At 40.3% G+C, this 23457-nt stretch overlaps 1 protein-coding gene across 3 annotated transcripts in view; it reads right to left on the minus strand.

The window, feature by feature from the left end:
* The window catches only part of st6galnac5a (ST6 (alpha-N-acetyl-neuraminyl-2,3-beta-galactosyl-1,3)-N-acetylgalactosaminide alpha-2,6-sialyltransferase 5a), a 40757-nt gene extending 20117 nt beyond the window's left edge, over nt 1-20640 (minus strand). The window contains exons 1-2 of one of the 3 annotated variants that reach the window (XM_056421132.1): nt 20542-20640; nt 19597-19806 (exon numbers count right to left, since the gene is read on the minus strand). In XM_056421132.1, coding sequence (XP_056277107.1) covers nt 19597-19806; nt 20542-20556 — 225 coding nt within the window. In that variant the 5' untranslated portion in view covers nt 20557-20640. Of the gene's footprint in view, nt 1-19596; nt 19831-20535 lie in introns of all 3 variants that reach the window. The other 2 variants (XM_056421130.1, XM_056421131.1) reach the window with 2 other exon arrangements.
* Nucleotides 20641-23457: the final 2817 nt, after the last annotated feature.

Consider the following 23457-nt stretch of genomic DNA (forward strand, 5'->3'; position numbering starts at 1 on the left):
TGAGGCGATGTGAAAATGCCATGACAGGATTATCCTCTCCTAATTAACTGCGGTTCTTGATATTATCCTCATAATCATCAATGTATGCCTGAAACTCTCAAAATGTCACAAATACATAATCTACAATCACTTTACATTACATTTATTTAAGAGCACATATTTGTATCACAGATAGAAAACATCTTCTTTTATTAACCCTTGTGTTGCTTTAGGGTCATTTTGACCCGAATCAACCTCCTCCCTCCCCTTTTTTATTTAATTTTGACCCATTTCAATGTTTATATCGTATTCTTCAGGTGAACAAACAAACAACATAAAAAACCAAACACAAAAAAAAAAAAAACATAATAATAATTTTTTTAATTTCTTTTTTTAATTGCTGGGAAAAAAATTGAAAAAAAGGTAAATATAAATATAAATATAAAGGTAAGGGAGGGTTAAACATTGAATCAGTCCAAAATGACCCAAGGGGGAGGGGGTGTGTAATTTAAGGAGGTCAAAATGACCCTAAGGCAACACAATGGTTAAGTGAATATCCTTTTAAGTGAAAAAAAAACAATGTTAGATAAATACAAATCATTTCTTTAATGATAATTCCTGTCTAAACATCTGTCTATCAAAATCAGTTTATGTGTGCGCTACATTTATAATATTTCCACTGCTTTTTTCTTTCCGTCAGACAGAACCTTTATTTTGGGACTGAAAGAGAAATCTGTCTATACTTTTTATATAGATAAGTGCCCATTTCAGGACAGTTGCACTTGGGGATAATATTCCTCATAGAGCATACACTTGAATTGATATTAATTCATTTGAGTGGGACTTTCTTTTAGGGGCTCCAATATGTCCACTGCAGTGCATGGCTACTGTAGGCCATACACTTAATATGGATAAGCACCTCTCACAACCCCACTTCAAAACAGCCAAACTCTGCCTATAATCAGGCTCCATTTCCCCTTCTCGACCATGACTGGAAGCTCGACCACTTTTTCCCCCATTTGTGAGGATATTCATGATTATCCTGCGAAAATAACTTCACCTCCACCAGCTACAACTGTGACATTCAGTTTAGACACATTGATGCATCTGGATTAACAATTTCATAATGCCATATATAAGTATCAGTCAGATGGGGCATTTTTCTGCAAAATGTTTTTTTTACCTTTAATACTTTAAGTACATTATGTTGACAATACTTTTACTTACAGAATGTAGCAATTTGATTTCTGATGGTTTCTTTCTCCAATTGCATTCCCACAAACTCTGACTTTTAAAAAGAAAACACTAATGAAATGAATCACATCGTTATTGTTTATTGCCGGGGTAATGCCTTTTCATTTCCTTCATGGCTGCACACCGGAGATGTTATAATAACCAGACTGATGATCGGGAACATTCAAATGGGCGTTACGTTCACACAGGTTTATATTCACAATGAGAGACATCATTCCTCAGATGAGCAAATGGCTGTTTGGAGGTTGTTTTCTCGTTTTCTCACCAAGGTGATGAGACTCCCCCACAAACACCGGGCTCATTAGTCTAATCCTGGGAGTATTCTGCCTGGCAGGAATTCATAAAAGCACAAACAATGTGCGCATGCATGCTAACAGCCTTCTGTCTCTCTCACAACATTTTATCTTCTAATGAGTTCCAATCGGCATTTTTCATGCTGCTGCACACTGAAGGAAAGGTGAGCGACGCACAGTACTCCCATTATTTACTTCAGTATAAACTACCAACACAACAATATAAAAGGCTTGCATTTAAAAGTAAAATAAGCATTATCAGCAAAATGCACCAAAGTATCAAAGCAGAAGCGCTCGTTTTGCGGAAAAAGTTATTATGAGATATACAGAGGGTACGGAAAGTATTCAGACCCCTTGACCTTTTTCTCTCTTTGTTTCATTGCAGCTATTTGCCAAAAAAAAAAGGAAATCTTATTTGTCATTGTACACTCGGCACCCCATCTTGATGAAAAAAACAGAAATGTAGAAATTTTTGCAAACTTCTTAAAAAAGAAAAACTGAAATATCATTTTAAAGGGGTCTGAATACTTTCCGTACCCACTGATACCGATCAAAGTTTAAGCATTTTACAACATTGTATCTCCTGAATTTAAACTATTACTTAATATATCATTAAGTAGTTTAATTTAGTGGTCCTCAACATGGGGTCTGGCCCAAGATAGAGTTGAAGGAGGATTAATTGAGTAGAAAATAAGAAAGCTTAGCCTCACAGATCTCTGTTGATTATTTGAACCGTTCTCAAATCTTTAATCCTATACGTGAAATGTTGTATACTACTTCCTTGTTGAGAATCAAACAAATGACTCAAGATCCCAGATAGACACATTTAAACAAGCTAGCGTTGTATTTTCAAACACATATCTAATTTTTTTATCTCAAAAGCTACTACGCTTCACACCTGTCAGATCGATTTAGTGGAGTAGAAGTTTTAAAGTAGCATGAAAATAAAATAATTAAGTTACACTTCGGCTCTGCAGCTTAAGTTAAGTAAGCATTAAACCTGATATTAACGTCTTTGCAGCTGATAGCTTTCCTTTCAGTTATTAGCTGAGCATCTGATGCTATCATCATCATCATCATCAAGGCTTTTGTTGCATTATTAATGAAATGATGATGGAGGACGGAATTAACACTGATTACGAGCAGAGGAACTGGAGTCATTTTAGGCTCATAAGACACTCTTTTGCATTTCTGGAATAAGTGCCTGCATCTGTTTATTTCGGGTCATATTGTGAGCCAGATGTCTTTTTAATCTTTGCACTTCACTGTAAAAATGCGTATTTTTAAAATTCCCAAACCCTTCTTCCCAGCTCAGTGTTAAGTTTTGAACTTTGTTGTGTTTCAAAGCATCACCAACGAGGTGGAGGACATAAAGTATTTAGGGGCCACTTCCATTAACCCAAGCAGACGCTTAGACTGAAACAACATAGTGATGACGAGCGCCGAAGCAACGTCACTCACAGCTCCCTTTGTTTATCTCAGCTGCCAATAACAGCAGTTTGAGAAGAGGCAGAAGTTTTAAAGGAGTTCCTCCAGGAATACAAAGTGAATCCCCCTCAGATTGTTTTGGCAAATAATGAATTTATTTCATTTCATGACAAAGAAGTTCGAGCAACCTGTTTTTAAAAACAACCGTCCGGCTCGTAATGAACACACATTACACTTGATATTGAGTTTATTATCTCAAAGAATTGATTCTACAAAGAAGCTCTGGGGCTCTAGTTTATCTGTTTGTTGTATTTTTTTTTCAGTGCAGATTGATTAAAGATTTGCAGAAGCATAACAGAAGACAGAACAAGGACTCACTAACAATATGTTCTTAGGTGACACATTATTATGTTAAGAACAGTAATAACTGTAACAAAGTATTTTGTGTTACTGTATGTGTAAAGTATCCAAATTCATCTCCTAATCTTTTTTTAGAACACCAGAGAAGCATCGGAGACGACTGGAATGAGTTTATTCTTATCGGACTATGTTTTGTCAATTCAACCTGGATTTATTTTTGTGTGTCTTGTTGTTGCTTCACTGCAACTTTAAATAGAGTACTTTTTTTAATTTTTCTACAAACATGCCCCATTCATTATTCCCATGAACAATGTTACGCCAATCACAGCCCTTCTACGACATTAAATCAATATTAAATTCTCCTATTCAGATCTTCAGTTCGAAAGACGAACAACAACATGAACGTTGATAAAAATTTAAAAGGCACAAGTCTGCCTGCATATAATTCGACTCCCTGAGTTGTGAGGAAGCGTCTAAAGAGCAAATGTTAAACTGCGTGCAGCCGACAGCGAGTGGAAGCTAAGGATGATGATGTTGAGAAAACCGACAAACCATGCAGATTAAATCAACTTCTGGGTCAATGTTAAATGTATTCACAAACTATAACGCTGCGTTTTGCTCACAAATTCAACAGCGGAGCATTTTTAAATTGCTAACGCTCTTATTCACGACCTCCAACTTACTACTTCTCCATAGCAACGGCTGCCAGGGCTTATGTTTATTGTAGTATTTAGACCCATCTGTTATGCCCAAATGACAGATTTAATATGTAATAAAATAAAATAATGATTAAAAATGTTTTTCAACACACAGATTATAAATTTTATAACAAAAAATACAATCTAATTTAATGTAATTTTCCGCCACATTTCAAATTGTAAATAATGTCAACATCCAACTCGCCGTTACAACTGGAAATGTTTTTTTCATAAAGCTCCATTATATCTGACCTGGCACTTCATAATAAGGAATATGCTTGAAATAGGGTGTCAACATACTAGATTTTCACAACAGGATTATTGTGGCCAAAATAATTTATCTGAAGAAAATCTGAAAAGAAATGATGATAATAATGCGATCAGTGAATTTCATCTTTTCGAAGTTGTTTATTGTACACAACCCAGACTGTAATTAATAAACTGTCTGGATGACATTAACGTGGGAATATTTCTCCTCTCCACCTTCACAGCACATTTAAAGCTTCCATCCTCCTGATTACATCCAGGTGCAGTTTAATACACCGTCATTCACACACATGAGCTCTCACATAGGAGAGTCCCTGTGAGAGGCTACTTCTAAAGTTCCTTACTGACATTGTTGCACTTGAGGAGGACAATGTGTGAGACAGACACATCAACATCTGGCCTAAAAGACTGCCTTTACACCTTGCATTATTGTCTTGCATCCAAATATCTAGACATTTATCTGGAGATTTCACCCGATTAAATTTAATAAACCACTTTGCAGCCGACATGGCAACTGAAGGGATGTTTTGCCCCAAACATCGAGATGAGTTAGACAACTTTAAACATGGAATTCAAACTGTTCCCGGCAGCAAGATGTCTGGTCGTTGCATATTCAGTTGGCATAATTGATTTTCAAACAGCAGACTCAATTTATACAGAAATCTGACAGCATCACAACCACTTCAGGCCAACAGGTCTTTCAGTTTAATGAGTGACTGTTAACCGGCGACTCAGCCAAATGTGTCCGTTTTACTTAACCTGCTATCACACTTTGCTTGATCGAGACCAGATTGCCACCTGATCCACCCAAGACGTGCAAAGTGGCAACAGGTAAATGGGGTATCAGTAATGTTGTCAAGCGACTGCGAGCCTCCGGCTTAACTTCTCCTGGGCAAAGAATCAGTAAGTCTCTGAACACTATTCCTTCCACACAGATTCCCTCATCTGGTGTTCTAGTGATGGTGCTGTCAAACACGTCACACCATTATCTCCCATAGGTGTCAGACTGGGTTGAGATCAGACGACTACAAAGGCCGAAAGATTACGATTCAGATAATGTTCGTACTCATTAAAGCATTCAGTGAGCCCTCGAGCATCTGCTTTTGTTATTCACACTCTTTTATTCAGATGCTCTCTTCGTTTGGATGTAGATTTAGACTTTTCCAGTGCAGGAGTCGACGCGTCATATGAAATTACTCCGAGAGAGTATGAAGTATCTACAGTACCTGTTTTACACTACAGAGAATTGGGGTCCCATGAAACACCCTGCTGTTGATATAACCTGAATTCAAGTGGAGTCCTTCCAGCAGAGAGAAAGGAAGGGGAGGTGGAAGCAGCTCCTTATAATGTCCAGTAAAAAATGCTTAGTCCTCAACACCAGTGATGGTGTAATCAGTCGTCTCATCAGTGAGAGCAGGAGACCAAAGAATCTCCGATGAAAAACCATGACACTGTCTCCTCGTGAAAGAATGCACATCCATCAAAGTGCGCTCTGTTATCGGGATCGTTTAGACTGAAGGCAACAATTTAGCGTCGAATCAGCAAAACACAATCAAGTCTTTTGTTCAGTAATTTCTTGTTTACAAGAAAACATTGACAACTGTAACTCAGCTCATCCTTTGCTCTTTTATTTTCCCAAGCAGCTCATTGTTTGGGCAAACCCCAGGCCTCTGTAACCTTGGTATCCAATATGTTTCTAATCAGTGGGGGTTGAGGGGCATACAGAAAAAGATGATGCCAAAATGTAAGTTACAGTTTGTTCAATCCTCACTCACCTTGTAAGACATGCTCATTAATCACGTCCAAAGTGCGGACTGAGAAGAAGGAGCAGCAGAGGAATTGGGTTTTATTGCGATGCTTCCTGCAAGCCGTCTCTTTGCATTTGCCTTCAACGACGCGGATGCCGGCGGCGCCTCATCATCTATCTCCTGATGTTGTGCCAAAAGGTACCGTCCATTTATCATAGTTTAACCTTTTCAGATCCTTTAAAGGTCTCTCGGGGACCATATACGAAGAGTGCCCCACAGGCTACAGCTTACCGAGCACCAAAGGTTAAAACATGCAGAGGCATGGAATCACCATTCAGCACATGACACAAGTCTCAAGACATTTCCCTCCACTTCCTTTATGTTGAAAATGTATGACTTCGCCAGTGATTTCCTCACCAAAGAATGCCAAAAGGCACATTGTGTGAGATTGCTCCGTCGAGGGAATCCTTATCGAGAGGCAGCGCCCTCCTCCCCATCTCACTATTCATCCATAATTGCTTTCCAGGCCTGCATTGGAAAGTGCCTGAAGCTGTGTTATGTTTGGCGGAAGCATAATGCACTGAAGATAAGTTAAAATCCAAGACTATACCCCAATTGGGACCACTGTGGCATAACAAAACCACCATCCTCCTCTCTTAGTCCAAAAGGAGAATAAAAATAGTAGCTATCTTGAGCCAATGTTACATGAAGTTTGCGTGAATGGTAAAAACACAAAGGCCGACCTCACATACCAAAGTTCACGCAGCTAATGCTCTACACTTATTTGACAGCTTTTGTAGTTTTTGTTATCCTTTTCCTGTCCATTGAAAACCACGTATCTCCAGATATGTTGATTTTACAAATTCTCCTCCCTCTTAACCTCGGTGAACTACTCTTAAAACATCTTGGATCAGTAGGAAACATTAATTGTCACAAAGCTAAACACATCTGTTTTTCTGATGTCATTGGAGATAAATTCTCACAGGACAGCGACGCTACAAATATGGCATGATCTTATAGAATAAGATGCATTGCTGTAGATTAAAATACTCAACAGTAAATGAAGGAGCATAACATTGAACATCTACTTTTTATATTTTAAGTAAATTGCGCTGATGATACTTGTATTTTCATTTCAGTGAGGTTTTGAAGGACTTCAACTTCAATATCGTAGACGATGGTGACGCTATCTGCAGGTCCGCCTCCACAAATCTTCTCAATAAACGAGATGTCGTCTCCCATACTGCCATCTGCTTGGTCGGCGGTGCTCCTTTCAGCACTGTACTCTCTCGTCAACTGGCCATCACTCCACCACCGCAGACTAATCCACTGGTGAGAGTTCATCTACAAAACTAGCACTGAGAAAACCTGCACATATCTCCGCTCTCGACTCAGTCTCTGATCCCTGCAACTGTTTCTGAGTTTGCTTTTCCGGGAACAAAGTTTTTTATTTATTTATATATATTGTACATATAAACATTAGGTAATTTTTTCTACGAGATTGATCGAGATGTTTCTATATTTTATTAGTTGCCTCAATTATTGTCATGGAATTTGGGACAAACATTTATGGTTTCTGAAAGTGGAATCATACAAACTTTGGTTAAAGGGTACCTGTAGTGCAAAACAATATGTAGCCAGATCAAAAGATAATGTGTTTCTAAAGTGTATTCATGCACTGACGGTCCAGTATTCAATAACAAGTTTAGGCTGTTCAAAGTCCAAATCCGACATGCGACATTGCACTGGAGCTTGAATATGTGGTGGTGTGTCAGATCGTTGATAGATCGGATGTGTTCAGATACCAATGTAAAAAACAAATGCTGAGAGATTGAGAATATGGACGATGAAATTCAGCAACTGGATACTTGTTTGAACCTCCCATTTAGTGAATTGTGACAGCGATGATAGATTCTGAAGTTGATGCAGATGCTTCACCAAACAGCGAACTTATGTCCGATGATATAGTGTCATTAGACCTCATCTGCTTCACATAAGCCAGCGCTGGAGATGTCTTTCATTGATGCGACATGTTCGGACAGAAATGACATGCTGCTGCTGTAATGTGGCGCTCTGGCAGGTCGTGATACAGATTGTAATTCTTGAGGCCACCGATCTATCCCGTTAGCTTTGAGCTGGGTAAATAACTATTTTGACCGTGACTTGTTGACATAGCACGTTTTAACGTCCGACTTTAAACAAGAGCTGCAAGTAAGTCAACATCTTCACAAAATTTTGTGAAATATCTCAATATCTACCAAATGAATTTGCACAGAGGATGAAACGTCAAGACATTGGTGACTTTTCTTCATGCGCCATCATCAGATCAAATTTGCAATTTGTCAAATAAAACTAAAGATATTCCTGTTTGGTAAACTCCGACTTGCAGAGATGATGAACCTGGTAAACATTACCTCCTGTACAAGAGCAACGATCGTAATGCAAGCACAACATATTGAAAGTTGTGAAAATCTGAAATGATGCATCATATCAAAGGACCTCACAAATATTTAAACGGGTAATGGTCAAAGATGAATGATGAAAATCTGAAATAGAAAGTAGAGAACAACAACGAGAAATTCAAATCACTTGTTGTTGTGCAACACATCAGCAGCTGCAGCAAAAGCCCAGTAAAGGTCAGTTTATATCAATTTATAATTTATTTATTTTGCACTCTGATAATGTCAGAGTGCAAAAGAAAGAAAGATGCTAAATCAGTGGAGTACTCGTTGTCTTGTTTGTTAAAAGTGCATAATACATGATGGGGAGCATTGCATTGCCTCTCATTGTGTCTCGGAGCCAACGGCGCTGACAGCGCAGTGCAAACAACGGGAAAAACGTGCTGACAGAGCTACCGATGTCGATCTGAGGAGGAACTGCAGGGCGGGACGCTTTTGGGACAGCACCGTCGGTTGGGCGGGTGTTATCAGACGCAACCGTCTCATGAGAGCGGTGCAGAGCCGAGGTCGTGAGGACAACCGGCAACAAAAGAAAAGTGGGGCGTTATCTTCCTCTGCTCAGGTCGACATTACTGCACTCCGTCTATACAGAGCAAATACTTGTTTGCTGCTCTTTGAACGCTCTAAATGCCGTATTATTCTCCTTTTAACAATCAAATGTTCGACCTCAAATCATGTGAGAATATCTTGTGTCTGGTTCAAGGCTTTCCAGCATGTCATCAGGGTTTGATGACCCTCCACTCTTCTGCATCAAACCCTCCTCTATTAGTTTGCCTCCCCCTGTCTCACATGATAACAGTTAGGAATCTGCGTGATAGCGATGTCAGAGAGGCAATCTTCCGTCTCTCTTCCACAGAGACGGGTGAGAGTGATTTCCTGTCCTTCTCTTCCTCCTCACTGAGAAAATAAAACTGAGGATCCTGCTATATGAAAGGAAACCCTCTGGGATTTAACTCTCTCTTCCTCTCTGATATTCTCCCTCCTTCCATCTCTTGTCTCATTCTCGCTGGCTGAACCTTTCCGTGGTCCTGTATTCTCTTCTATTAATCTCTCCATCCTTACCCTTTCTAGGTTTTGTCCACTTCTCTTATTCTCTTAGCTGAACTCTTCAAGAGTTCCTTTCCCTTCTCTTCTCCTTCCCAAGTTTCTTTCTTTACGTGCTTATCTCGCTCCTTCGACAGTCTTCACAGCAGGGCAACACATGCTGCTCCATAAATAAGAAATAAATATACATTTTAAAAAATTACACTTCATTCTGACCCAAACAAAACACATTCCATTACAAATACTTGGTACATACGATTTCAATGGATTTCAGATGGCATAAATAATGCCTGAAACTTACAAAGAAAACTGTTACATTTCAGTTCATATCCTGATGGAGAGAAAAATAAATGTGGCAAATGCTTCGGCATCTTGGCCAAAAGTCGTCAGAAAACTTAAAGGCCCCAAAATGTTTTCTGGGTTGTGATGAGTTTAATACTGTGGAGGAAGATAAAGTGGAACGGTCAAAGGCTGACTGGCACTGAACCCTGCACGCCAGCCAGCTGATATCTTGGAAAGATCAATATGGCAGAGAAGGTAGCAGGCAACGATGAAGAAGACAAATGTTCCTGTCAGTGGAAATCTTTCCAAGCAGCAATCATTCAGCAATGCAGGAGAACAAATATGAATCAAAGGCCGATAACTTTCTCACTTCAGGATATTACTGAGAAAGTGAATCCATGTTGTCAAACAAAATGCTTCAGAAAACTGAATGTTAAGTATTTGAAGGTTGAACTGCATTATGCATTTCCACATGCCACAGTCGCAAAGTGCATTCAAATCATAAAGTATTGACTGCAGCTTGCCGAGGCTGAATGTCAAAGGGGATATAATAGTAGGTTTGAAGAAGCATAAATGATGCTCAGTGGAGCCGTGGTCCTAATTGATGTCCCTTGTCGCTAAAATGTCAATAAGTTTATTGCCGAGAGAACAAAATAATTGGTGGTTTACTCATGGTGCTCGGCTGCTCCCGTCAGGGGGGGGAAATCAATTCTCATCCAAAGCTGGGTTTACTGACGCATTACAGACAAATCCTCATCAAATCAAAGCATTCACTGTCACAGAATATTGTCATTCCAGGCAGTGAGAAAACAGATGCCTTCAGCTGTCCTAAAATATGAATGACTCCTTTCAAATCTATTTGTGCGCTGATCAAATTCTGAAAAGGAAAGCAGTGCAATAATTCTGATACTAAGAAGAAAAAATGAAACAGCCTCTGGCATATTGACCCCAACACATATTAACTGGATTTCAATGTTCTATCTCACACCAGGTCCATCCTCCACATGCTACTCATAAACAGAGTCACAACATTAAAATTGTGTACCGACACAATGACTGAGATCTCGAGACAGCAACCGTACCCACCGGTCCATTAATGTAAGTAAACTGCATTGGACGTCTGCACGAAGAGGAATGTTAACACATCATGGTTGATTTAGGTCAAGACCCTCGTGGCCGCGTGAACACAATTATCATTAGAGCTATTTTAACCTTTAAAGCTCCGTGCAGAAACCAGGGGGGTCAAACTCATTTTCACCGAGGACCACATCAGCATCATGGCTGCCCTCAAAGGGCCGGTTGTAACTAATCCCGAGCATATTGTTAAATAACTGTCTTTGCATTTGATTATTCTTTATTCGAGTGTAAAGAATATTGTACATGCATTGATATAAATGTAAAAAATATACAGTATATGAGCACATTTCTCTAATATTCTAAAATAAATTCATCTCATTTTATTATATTTATTATAACCCGCATTACTGTATCAAAGATCAAATGCTACGTGATTACATTAACAGTGGTTCTTCACTGGTCTGGGGCAGTGGCTGTCTACTGGTCTGGGGCGGTGGCTCTCCACTGGTCTGGCTGGGACCCACGCATCACCCCATAATGACAAGCCGCGACCCAAATCGAGGATCATTTTCAACTTCTCACATTGATTTAATGAAAGATTTTGCAGTTTGAACCCGAGATAGTAAAGGATATCACAGTACTACTACAGTTTTACAGTCAATTATAAACCAAAAATTGCATCTTAACCCCATTCAATGTTTAATGTCGGTGTTCTTTTCGTAGTCAACAAACAAACATAAAGTGCCTCACACTAAGCTTGGAAAACAATATTAATTCTAATAATTTTCTGAGGTTTTAATTGCTGGTATCAAATTGAACCCAAAGGGTAAAATATGTTAGTAAATATAAAGTAACAGGAGGCTGAAACATTGATTGAATCGTCAAATGACCATAGGCGGGGAGGGTGTATGATTCGGTCAAAATCAAATGAAGCAAGGGTTAAGGACACAAGGTAATACAGCATACATAACTATTCAGTAACTTTAAACTTTAAAAAAATACTCAACTGTGCTTTCATGCACAAGCATGAAATAAAAAAAGTATAGTAAGAAGTAGTTTAAAAAACGCCACAAAAAATGTAGCTCATGGCTCACTCACTGTATCTATGGCAACCAAAGCTGCACTAACTGTTCTGCTTTTTAACTGTTATACTTGTTAACTGTTCTGCTTTTTAACTGTTCTGCTTTTTTAATTGTGTCCATTCTTGAACTGTTTTTAGTGTGTTGTACGGCGACCTTGAGTGCCTTGAAAGGCGCCTTATAAAATAAATAAATGTATTATTACAAGTCTGAGGAGCAGCTTGTATCCACAAACTCAAAACTAATTTAACAAAAAGTGTAATTAAAAAAGATTCAAGTATACAACATTAACTTTTCTTATGATTATCTTTTCGTAGGTAAATACTGAAAAAAACATTAAGCAGCACTCACTTCAGTCTGAGTGTACCACTGACAGACCTGAGTCTGGAGGAATTCATAATGGGAGAACTGGGGATGTTTTTTAAAACAAAGTCAATGCACAGATGCGTATGTGGTTAACGCGTCATTTCCACCAGACGCATGAATGACGCAACACAAAAAATGTGCCTTATCCGCGCATGCTGAATTTTGGCCGAAGAAAGTTTGTGAAGCTTTGTCAGCATTGAGAGCTATGGGCGGATAATATTATATATAATATATAATATTAATGTTAAGAACCCAGACACCAGGGCTTAATGGTCCGTTTGTGGGACTTGCACAAAATGTAAAATAGTGGTTATTTCTTCCGTGTTAGACGGCGGTAATGAACTTTTTATGTCGATAAGCCACGCCCCCCTCTCCGGCATTTCTAGCGGAAATGAAGCGAATGATCAGAAATAGTCCGACAATTAAACTCAAGCGAGTAAAGCAACGCGAGAGTTCGCGTCTCTTTTGGTGTGAATGCAGCATGAAGGAAAGCGAACAGAAGACCTTCCACTGCAGAAAATATTACCTTCAAAATAAAAGCACAGGATATTTTTCTTAATTTTTTTTAAAGAAAAGGTGATCATATGTCTTTCAAGTCTTTGCGGGCTACATAAAATGACATGGCGCCCGCCAGTGTGTTTGATACCTGCGCTCGAGACACAACGTTTCAGGGTGCTTCCCAAAAGCATCCTCTTTTACAAGGTCTAAAACTCAACTTCTAGAAATATATACACATATTAAAGTAATGGAGCAGTGAATTTTCTGACGGCTTGTGCCCTTCAGTGATATCCCCAAAATGATGTTGAAATTAGGGCTGCAACAACGAATCGATAAAATCGATAAAAATCGATTATTAAAATAGTTGGCAACGAATTTCATTATCGATTCGTTGTGTCGCGCGATTATTACGGCGCTCAATAGGTCACGGAGTATAAACAAAGTTGAGTTGAGCGCAGAGCGGCGCAGAAGAAACCAGAGCGGAGGGAAAGACGGAACGCTGCGTTGTGAGAGCCAATCAGCGCTGAGCTGCTCCTCTGTTGATGAATCTAATTGGCTGCTGCTGCTCACGTGGCGCTGGATGCGGAATTCATTCACGTAGTCGGAGACATTCACGGAGCTAAGTGCGCCTCCGGGTGACGTTATGACCCCAGACACCAGGGCGCTACATGTCACGACGTGTGTGGCATTTCCACAAGAGTATAACGTAGAAAACGTGGTTATTTATTCCGTGGCGGAGAGCGGAACATATTTTTCCACGGAGAAAGGCAACGGAGATAAGCCACGGCGCTACTCGCTGTGGCTGCGCGTGCAGACAACATTTAACGGAGCGGAACAGCGCGTGAGCTCTGATCGTGCGCTCTTTTAATGAAGTATCGATTCAAAAAATATGCTAAATCACATCGTTTTTAACGTATGGGTACTTTGTTAGTATCGATACACCGTGCAGCGTGACAGCAGCAGATGTAGCGGAGTCAAGCGGACTAACATTCAAGCTAACCTAATTTCCCAAACGCTGTGGACATCTGAACGCTGATTGGCCGAGACTCGACACGTCCCATCAAAGATGTTTTATTGTGAAGAGCACCACTTCACATTTTTTCCGCGTCTCACTGTAATCTCAACGGCAGCGGGCCAGGTGAAAAAAATAATAAATCGGAACGCGTCTCTGATATTGTTCAGGGGGCCGGTCCACATGGGGACCACTGCTCAGGAGAGGAAAGCTGTCAGTCTGTTTGTGACGGTTCATCACCATGGTGACCAGTGGATCTCCAGGACCTTTCCATGACTAAACCACAATTCCATGATTAAACATTTTGTGAAAACTCTGTCTATACGTGACAAAGTGAGAAGATGTAGTATTTAAACTAACAATGAGAATTCCAAAGCATACCGTATATATACCGTGTAAATTAAAATGTGAATAAAACAAATGTGCATTACTTTTCCAAATATTTTGGGATTTTATTTTTTTCAATTACTTTTCTAGGCCTGCTAATAGCTATTTAAAAATTCCATGACTTTTCCAGGTTTTCCATGACCGTACGGACCCTGTTTTGAATCAAGGGTTGAAAATTTAAGTTATTTTGTTTTTTTATCCGATTAATCGATTATCAAAATAATCGTTAGTTGCAGCCCTAGTTGAAATACCAAACTGATGCTCAAAATGAACGGCATTTCTCCAGAGGAAACTCATCAACATTAGTGGTTTCCACACTTGCTGTTTTCTGCACCAATGAGATTTCTTTTATTGAATAATAGTTCCACCTTATGTTGCACAAACTGCATTACTTTGTCACAAGATTAAGTGAGTCTTCAAAGCCCCTGGTGTTTAATTTAGTTCCCTTCCCAAGCAGGCTTCTTTTTCTGACATTCACAAACAATGTGCTTACTTCCAAATCTGTCCAGCAGATATATGTCCATGCTGCTTATTGGTCTCTTCCACACAGCAACAGCCTCTTGAGCAGGGAGGAGGCTGTCAAATTACTCATATTCATTGATTTAAAGCATGCACTCAGCAGCAAACATATCATTTTCATATGCTCTGCCAATAAAAATGTTATTAGTCCTGCCATCGATGGATTACTGAATAAACCAGAGGGCCCTGACCTCTGACTCCTGGGCCCCAGGTTGAAGTAACTGTTTGCATTACATAATCAATGCAAAAAAATAACAATAAAAACAGCTCCAGAAAGGAAAAACTAAATTGCTACCAGTTACACAATTATTCCAGGGATGCACAAAAACTACAAAAAAGAGTCACAAAAGACTATCGAGGGGAAACAAAGAAACAAATTGACCACAAAGAAAGACATAACAACTAATTTAAAACACCAAAATGATGACGGTAAAGCCGAACTACTCCAAAGAGACACCTCAGTACTACAGAAAGATACCAAACAAACCCAGGGAGAGGGACAATGAAGTCAAACAAAACAAAACCAGAACAAAGACACACAGAAATACTACAGAGATGCAAAGCAAATCTAAAGAAATGCTAAATGGGAGCAGAGAGATGCAAAACACGTACACACTGACATGAGGGCTTGACAAAGAGTCACACCAAACTACAAGAGAAGAGACAAAGAGACGAACATCTGCTTCACATCGTGTCTCTATTAGTCCGGGGCTCATTGTCTCATAATCTGTCTCTGAGTCTGCCCAAAACTGTCCATTTCTTTCAATCTAAAACATCTCAAATCCAATAGTAGGAGAACTGTTGCATTTCTCATTTGGCTCAGTGGAGCAGACCGTTACACAAACCGCCCAACACCCCATCAACCAAATTGCCTGCAGAGAAGCACGCCATCTTGTACGTTTGCCTAAAAAAAGCCTTTACTCGCAGCACCTCACCCACCCCGGTACTCACATTGATTGTTTTCTCCTGGCTTGGCAAATAGATGCAAGTCAATAAACCCCTGCTGTCCGACAACGTCTTGGCATAAGCACACCCGATTCCACATTAATTTTAGTGATTCCGACGGGACTCGCGTCATTACCACCGCGTGTATTACAATCTGACTGTATCTCCGCTATCCTTAGCCAGCAGCTTCAAACAAGACTCACGTCGCCGCTCTGGCCCCGGAGGCACACGAACTGGTCCGTGGCTTCGCTATTTTCACGTTCCTGACTATAGAGCTCCGATAACCAGGGTGTGTTCCTCAGCGGGTGTGTCGCTGAGCAGGAAAACTGGTTCGAACGTGAAGTGGTTGGTGCACAGCGGGCTTCTGTGTAGACTTACTACTCCTGCGAACAGTTACCCAACCATCCGGCTGCACGGTTACCGCGGGGAACAGCTATCAGCTGACTGTAGCTCAACGCCGACTACGGGAGAGGGCGGCTAACTAATACTGTCGAGCTTGGATAGCACGACCGGGATCTAACCCATTTTAGACCTGCCTCCAACCAGCAATTTAAACTACTTGTTGCATGTACGTTATCCTTAAGGAGGCAGGGGATCAAACATGAGACACACTGAGCAAGCTGCGGCCGGGAGAGAAGAAGAAGTCATGCTCGCTGATTTGACGCTTGTATCCACAAGAGCTCAGAAACAATTTAACAAAAGTGTAATCTACAAAAACGATTCAAGTATAAATGATTAACTTCTTCTTATGATTATCTACTCCGTAGCGTAACATTACTGAAACATTAAGCAGCACTGACAGCTTCAGTCTGAGCTGTACCACTTAGTGCGGTGCAATCGAATTATTGAGCTTAGTCGGACCTGAAATCGAATTATCCGTTTCCATGATAAACACACTTTTGCAGTCGGACTATGGGGTCCGATTTATCCGATTAACACCCCTGGATAGCTCGGTCCGATCCAGTTGATAATTCGACTATCGCGGCATGTAACTTGAATTAGATTAGAATCGACTTGCGCTCACATGCTCGAGATCCGCCCGCCTCCTCCCTCCTCGTGACCCGAAGTCGAAAAGAGACGATAAATTGAATTTGTACGCCGGGCGATTTACGTCTTCTTCTTCCGTTATCAACTCAGCCAATAGCGCCATTTGCATCCGCTGTACCCTATTAACACCATGGAAGAATAGGTAGGGATGTAGTCACCGCTTCTGTTCGCCGACAACTTTCGAACAAAAGAAAGTTGTTGGTGGTGGTGAAGAGGTCAAGCGAAATGGCCGTATCACCACGCAGTTGTAATGAAAAAAACAGCGCCATCGTATCGATGATGCATGCTTTCGCTATCGATTCGAATTACCACCGCCATGTATATTGGGACAACAGCAGATCCCCCAAAAGATAAAAGGTCCACTAAAGCAAGATCTGAATTATACCATCATGTAACGACTGAGTGACACAGACCTGAGTCTGAGGAATTACAATGGAGAACTGATAAAGCTATCACAAAGTCAATACGATGCGTGAGGTGGTTAACGCGCCATTTCACCAGACGATGAATGACGCAGAACACAACAAATGTGCCCATCCCGCACATGCTGAATTTCAATAAGAAAGCTTGTGAAGCTTTTGTCAGCATTGAGAGTTTATGGGCGGATAATATTATATATAATATATAATATTAATGTTAAGAACCCAGACACCAGGCTTAATGGTCCGTTTGTAGGACTTGCACAAAATGTAAATATTAGTGGTTATTTCTTCCGTGCAGTAGACTAAGCGGTAATGAACTTTTTATGTCGTAGCAAGCCACGCCCTCTCCGTGGCCATTTCTAGCGGAAATGAAGCTTAATGATCAGAAATAGTCCGACAATTAAACCTGGCGAGTAAAGCAACGCCGAGAGTTCGCTCTTTTGGTGTGTGAATGCAGCATGAAGGAAAGCGAACAGAAGACCTTCCACTGCAGAAAATATTACCTTCAAAATAAAAGCACGGGATATTTTTTCATAATTTTTTTTAAAGAAAAGGTGATCATATATGTCTTTTCAAGTCTTTATGGCTGCTACATAAAATGACATGGCGCCTACCAGTGTGTTTGGATACCCGCGCCGAGACACAACGTTTCAGGGTGCTTCCCAAAAGCATCCTCTTTACAAGGTCTAAAACCCAACTCTAGAAATATATACACATATTAAAGTAAATGGAGCAGTGAATTTTCTGACGGCTTGTGCCCTTCAGTGATATCCCCAAAATGATGTTGAAATGCCAAACTGATGCTCAAAATGAACGGCATTTCTCCAGAGGAAACTCATCAACATAAGTGGTTTCCACACTTGCTGTTTTCTGCACCAATGAGATTTCTTTTATTGAATAATAGTTCCACCTTATGTTGCACAAACTGCATTACTTTGTCACAAGATTAAGTGAGTCTTCAGAAGCCCCTGGTGTTTAATTAGTTCCTCTCCAAGCAGGCTTCTTTTTCTGACATTCACAAACAATGCTTACTTCCAAATCTGTCCAGCAGATATATGTCCATGCTGCTTATTGGTCTTTCCACACAGCAACAGCCTCTTGAGCAGGAGTGAGGCTGTCAAATTACTCATATTCATTGATTTAAAGCATGCACTCAGCAGCAAACATATCATTTTCATATGCCCTGCCATTAAAAATGTTATTAGTCCTGCCATCGATGGATTACTGAATAAACCAGAGGGCCCTGACCTCTGACTCCTGGGCCCCCAGGTTATAACTGTTTGCATTACATAATCAATGCAAAAAAATAACAATAAAAACAGCTCCAGAAAGGAAAAACTAAATTGCTACCAGTTCCACAATTATTCCAGGGATGCACAAAAACTACAAAAAGGAGACACAAAAGACTATCGAGGGGAGAAAAAGAAACAAATTGACTACAAAGAAAGACATAACAACTCATTAAAAACACCAAAATGATGACGGTAAAGCCGAACTACTCCAAAGAGATACCTCAGTACTACAGAAAGATACCAAACAAACCCAGGGAGAGGGACAATGAAGTAAAACAAAACAAAACCACAACAAAGACACACAGAAATACTAGAGATGCAAAGCAAATCTAAAGAAATGCTAAATGGGAGCAGAGAGATGCAAAACAAGTACACACTGACATGAGGGGATGACAAAGAGTCACACCAAACTACAAGAGAAGAGACAAAGAGACGAACATCTGCTTCACATCGTGTCTCTATTAGTCCGGGGCTCATTGTCTCATAATCTGTCTCTGAGTCTGCCCAAAACTGTCCATTTCTTTCAATCTAAAACATCTCAAATCCAATAGTAGGAGAACTGTTGCATTTCTCATTTGGCTCAGTGGAGCAGACCGTTACACAAACCGCCCAACACCCCATCAACCAAATTGCCTGCAGAGAAGCACGCCATCTTGTACGTTTGCCTAAAAAAAGCCTTTACTCGCAGCACCTCACCCACCCCGGTACTCACATTGATTGTTTTCTCCTGGCTTGGCAAATAGATGCAAGTCAATAAACCCCTGCTGTGACGTCAGGGTTCACCTCGCTGCACGTCTCCTGGGCTTAGCAATTAGAGCGCAAGAATGCAGCCTGGGATTTCATCTGGAGCCTAAACTGTTATTAGTAACGACAGGTGGGTATTGAGTGTGGCGCAACACCGGGCTGGAGAAAATTGTGATAAATGACAAGAGGGTTGAGACTCTCACGAAAGAGCTGTGAGAGAGAGAGAGAGAGAGAGAGAGAGAGAGAGAATGCGCTGCACAAATGAGTATCTACGGGCTGAAAGTAAAACTGGCTTCACTTTGGTGCCAGCTCTGCAGCGACTTAGACACGCACGTGGAGCCCTTCACCCGCCTGCTGCCTACTTTACGGGAGACGCACACCAACACATCTGCTAACCTTATGGTCGATGATGCCACTGTATCCCTGGAGGACCGGGGGTTGAGGCTTGGCCACCCTGACGGAGGCTTCAGTGGGCCGCCGCAGCTGTTCGTGCTGTCGGACGTGCGTGTCGTTGGCGTCCCTGGAAGCGCCGTTGAAGCTGCCGTTGTACACGAGGAACAAGCTCGCGCACAGGAGGAGCACGAGGAGCACGGCGATCCCATGGCGCTGACACAAAGACACAAACAGATGCTGCCGAGTTATTCCAGTTGCAGCGGACTGAGTATGGCAGTATGAATCATCATCATCATCATCATCATCAACCCAACACCACCCCAACTTCCTGGATGTCATGTCACTTGCGACCAAAACTTCAACAACAAATAAAACCAGAAACACAAAATGCTGTTGGCGGCTCGATGTGAGGGATCATCGACAATGTGCCGCAGGCTGTTAGTGATCATCTTTACTTAATTTACAGGAGCACAAGTTCAATATCTTGACCTTGTGAGTGAAAAGGTGCTTCAGTTTTAGCTTCCAGGGGATGAATAACTATTATATCACAAATGCATAAGATAAGCAGCCAGTGAGACTTTGTATTCGTTTTGTTTTAATTGTGTGCATCAATTTGTTTACTATTTCGCAACATGCATTAATACAATACATTACAAAGCAACAACAAAAACATAATGCACTTTCTTTTAAAAAAAAGATTGCAACTGCAGGAAAAGGATAACAGCGCGCGCGCTGGGCTCCATGCTGGAGTGTTTATTACAATAAAAGCCGGAGCTTAGAGCCAAACGGAGCGCCCAGCTGGATGCCCATTGTCCAGATCCTAATCGTTTGATCCCACACAGTGCACACAGCAGCGTCACGGCCACTGAAGTGCACTTCACCCAACAATACTGGATATAAAAAGAGAAAACCAAACAACTGCATATGCTGCACGGCAGAGACCTTTACCATAGGTGTCTTCATCTTGTAGCGCGCGGTCTTATCGCTCAGTGCGTCGGACTCCACTTTCTCTCATCGTCCAGCGACATCTGTCCGCATCCCGGATCCACTCCACTCCGCCCGAGCCGAGCCGGTCCGCCTGCTGCTGCCTGTGTGTCGACAGACTCGAGCCCAGGCGCTATTCATACTGTGGAGACCGCGGGGACAGATGTTCACTACTGCACCTCCGCTGGGTCTTAAAGCCCTCCAAGTTCGAGGGTCTGATGAGCGGAGTTTACGCAGCGCAGTTAATTAAAGAGACTACCTGCAGGAGGGCGATAAGGCCGTCTTGTTTAACGGTTATTTCGTGCTGAGCAGTATTTGATGGGAATCTGTGCTCGGATTACTCAGGAGTACAGTGAACCCACACCACGCCGTCGCCTGACGGCCGCTGCGTAAAGTACGGGGCGGTTCATGAATGCGAGAGAAGTTCAACAGCAGCGATTATATCGAGGAGAGGCAACACTGAGCCGCCTCCGGTACATTAAATTATAGTGGTCCACGTATAGGGATGTATACTAATGTGTGTATTGTAGCTCTACCTCGACTAACTATAATATTAAATGCTGCATATCACCAGTGTTAGTATAACACAGTAGCAAGTAACATTTTCAATACATTACTCACTTGTAAATACTTTTTGTAAACGTCTATCCCTCACTGCTAATGCATCAAAAGAATCATTCAACAGCTGTTTTCGCAGTTTGTCTTGATTTTGTTTCTCTTTTATTCAATGTACATTGAATTTTCTCGTTTTTCCTTTGTATTGTTTCATACATTAAAAAGGGCAATTTGAATAAAGTTTGTTTAACACCACTAAGATATGTGATGCTTGTATCTTTACTTTCTTCCATAATTCTTTCTCTTTGCATAATATGCATTCTTAAAAACAAACATGAAAATACTTGGATTTCCTTTTAAAGAAGAACTTCTGTAGTTACAGCTCCATTACATTAAAATGAGACGAGCAGTACATTACCTAAATAAACATTATGGATTTCACCTTCACAACAAACGCAAAGTAAAACGTTTTCTCGTGTTTGATTAATCGTGCAAGCAGCACTACTGTGTGTGTGATGCTGCAGACTGTGTCTGTATACAATCCTCTATAAGTGCACATGTAGCACAATACATGTTGATTTGTTTTGTTCTAGCCAACACAGACTTACATTTAGCTACCTCTTAAATGTTTCGCTCTGTTTTTCACTGCGTGGAGTCTCGAAAGTGATGCATTTCATTTTTCAAACAGTTGCAACAGCAGTTGTGTATACATATTAATATACATTATATAAGCTACATAATACTGTTCAAAACGAATTTCAAAGGGCTTCAGAGAGATACAAATATACTAAACACTGCTGGAACATTAATAAATGTTGGTGTTGAGACTGCATTTAGTTCTGCAGAAAGTAGCTTTTGAAAATATAGTTCAATATATTTAACAGTTCTAGTTTCTTAAGATTTTACATGTCTGTTTCTTCCTTATTATTTCGAGAAAACTATTTGAAACAACTACGCAATGTGCTATAAATTGTTGAGGAAAAGAGTATAAATACTGGTATTTGGGTTAATTTACTAAGATTAGTTTAGAAGCAGTTGTTGATTTCTTCTCCAGGGAACAAACAGTGTATGTTGATTTGTATGATTGTGTGACAAATGCAAGATTTCTCCAGGTCATTGGTTATTTAATTTAGAGGCAACATTTGAACATACTCTTAGTAAATCAAATGACAGGTCTTTTTAGGAAACTTCATAAGAATTTATGAGAAAATTATTATTTTACCAATTGATCAACATTTTTACAAACAGTAGAGTTTTGCTGTTATGCAGTCCTCATAACAAAACTGAAAATACCTCAGGGAAAGTTTACTTAATACTGTTATTAATCATGCAGTATACATAAAGAACAGTCTATTACACTACTGGTCAATGCGCTCAACGCTTTAGAAAATCCCCATTTTTCCAGTTTTTATTGAAATTGCAAGCAGTTCAAGTCCAGTGAAAACCTGGAATGTATGTCATGAAGCTGCCAGAGATTAAACTGAAAAGTTTAGGTTACCAAAAACTGAAAAATAATGTGTATTTCAGAGTTATACTGTACAAAAATGCCTTTTTTCAGGGAACAAGTAATTAGTTAACAACTTGCAGCTGTTCTGCAAGTTTGCACGTTCTGGAAGTAAATTAAGCCTTAAAAGTTGATGCAAACAATTCCTACAGGTGTCTCAATTTGTGTTGATTACTTCCAAACCCTCTGTCTGTCCCAAAGCAGTGTTGGAACAGACTGTGTTACTACACCCTCTGAAGCATTATGTGGACAGTGTTGTACTGCAGGAAGTAGTATATTGCTCATATAATGGCAAGAAAAGGGCAATTCATATTGGAAAACAGACAGACCGTTATAACCCTTAAAAGTCTCGGTCTTTCCTTTAGAGAAATTGAGGGAGTTCGAAAACATTTCACCGCTGTAGTGTAACTCGGATATACACGCGTACATAAGCATGTGCATGAACTGTATTAACATAAACACAGAGATGTTCAGAAGTCCAAGTCGAGTTCTCAAATAATGACTTTACGTCTTTCATGGAAGTAAATACCTGATTTGCACCTAAAAACACTACTTAGTGTAAACAGGAAAATATAGCAAACACTATTAGGCATAAAATAACAACCTGTTTTTCAATAACAGAGTTCAACCGTCCAACTAACAATTAATTATAATCTACTGTAAATTAACAGATGCACCCAGAAATGCTCATTATGTATGTGTTCAAGACAAATCTCACTTTGTGTCTCTGCATAGAAAGTACATGTCATAACCAGGTAGAACAAATTACCAAGTTGGTAAGAAATAGTGAAATCAGAAACATGAAATAACCAGTGAGAAAA

Source organism: Pseudoliparis swirei, chromosome 8, assembly GCF_029220125.1.
Source record: "Pseudoliparis swirei isolate HS2019 ecotype Mariana Trench chromosome 8, NWPU_hadal_v1, whole genome shotgun sequence".
Lineage (NCBI taxonomy): Eukaryota > Metazoa > Chordata > Actinopteri > Perciformes > Liparidae > Pseudoliparis > Pseudoliparis swirei.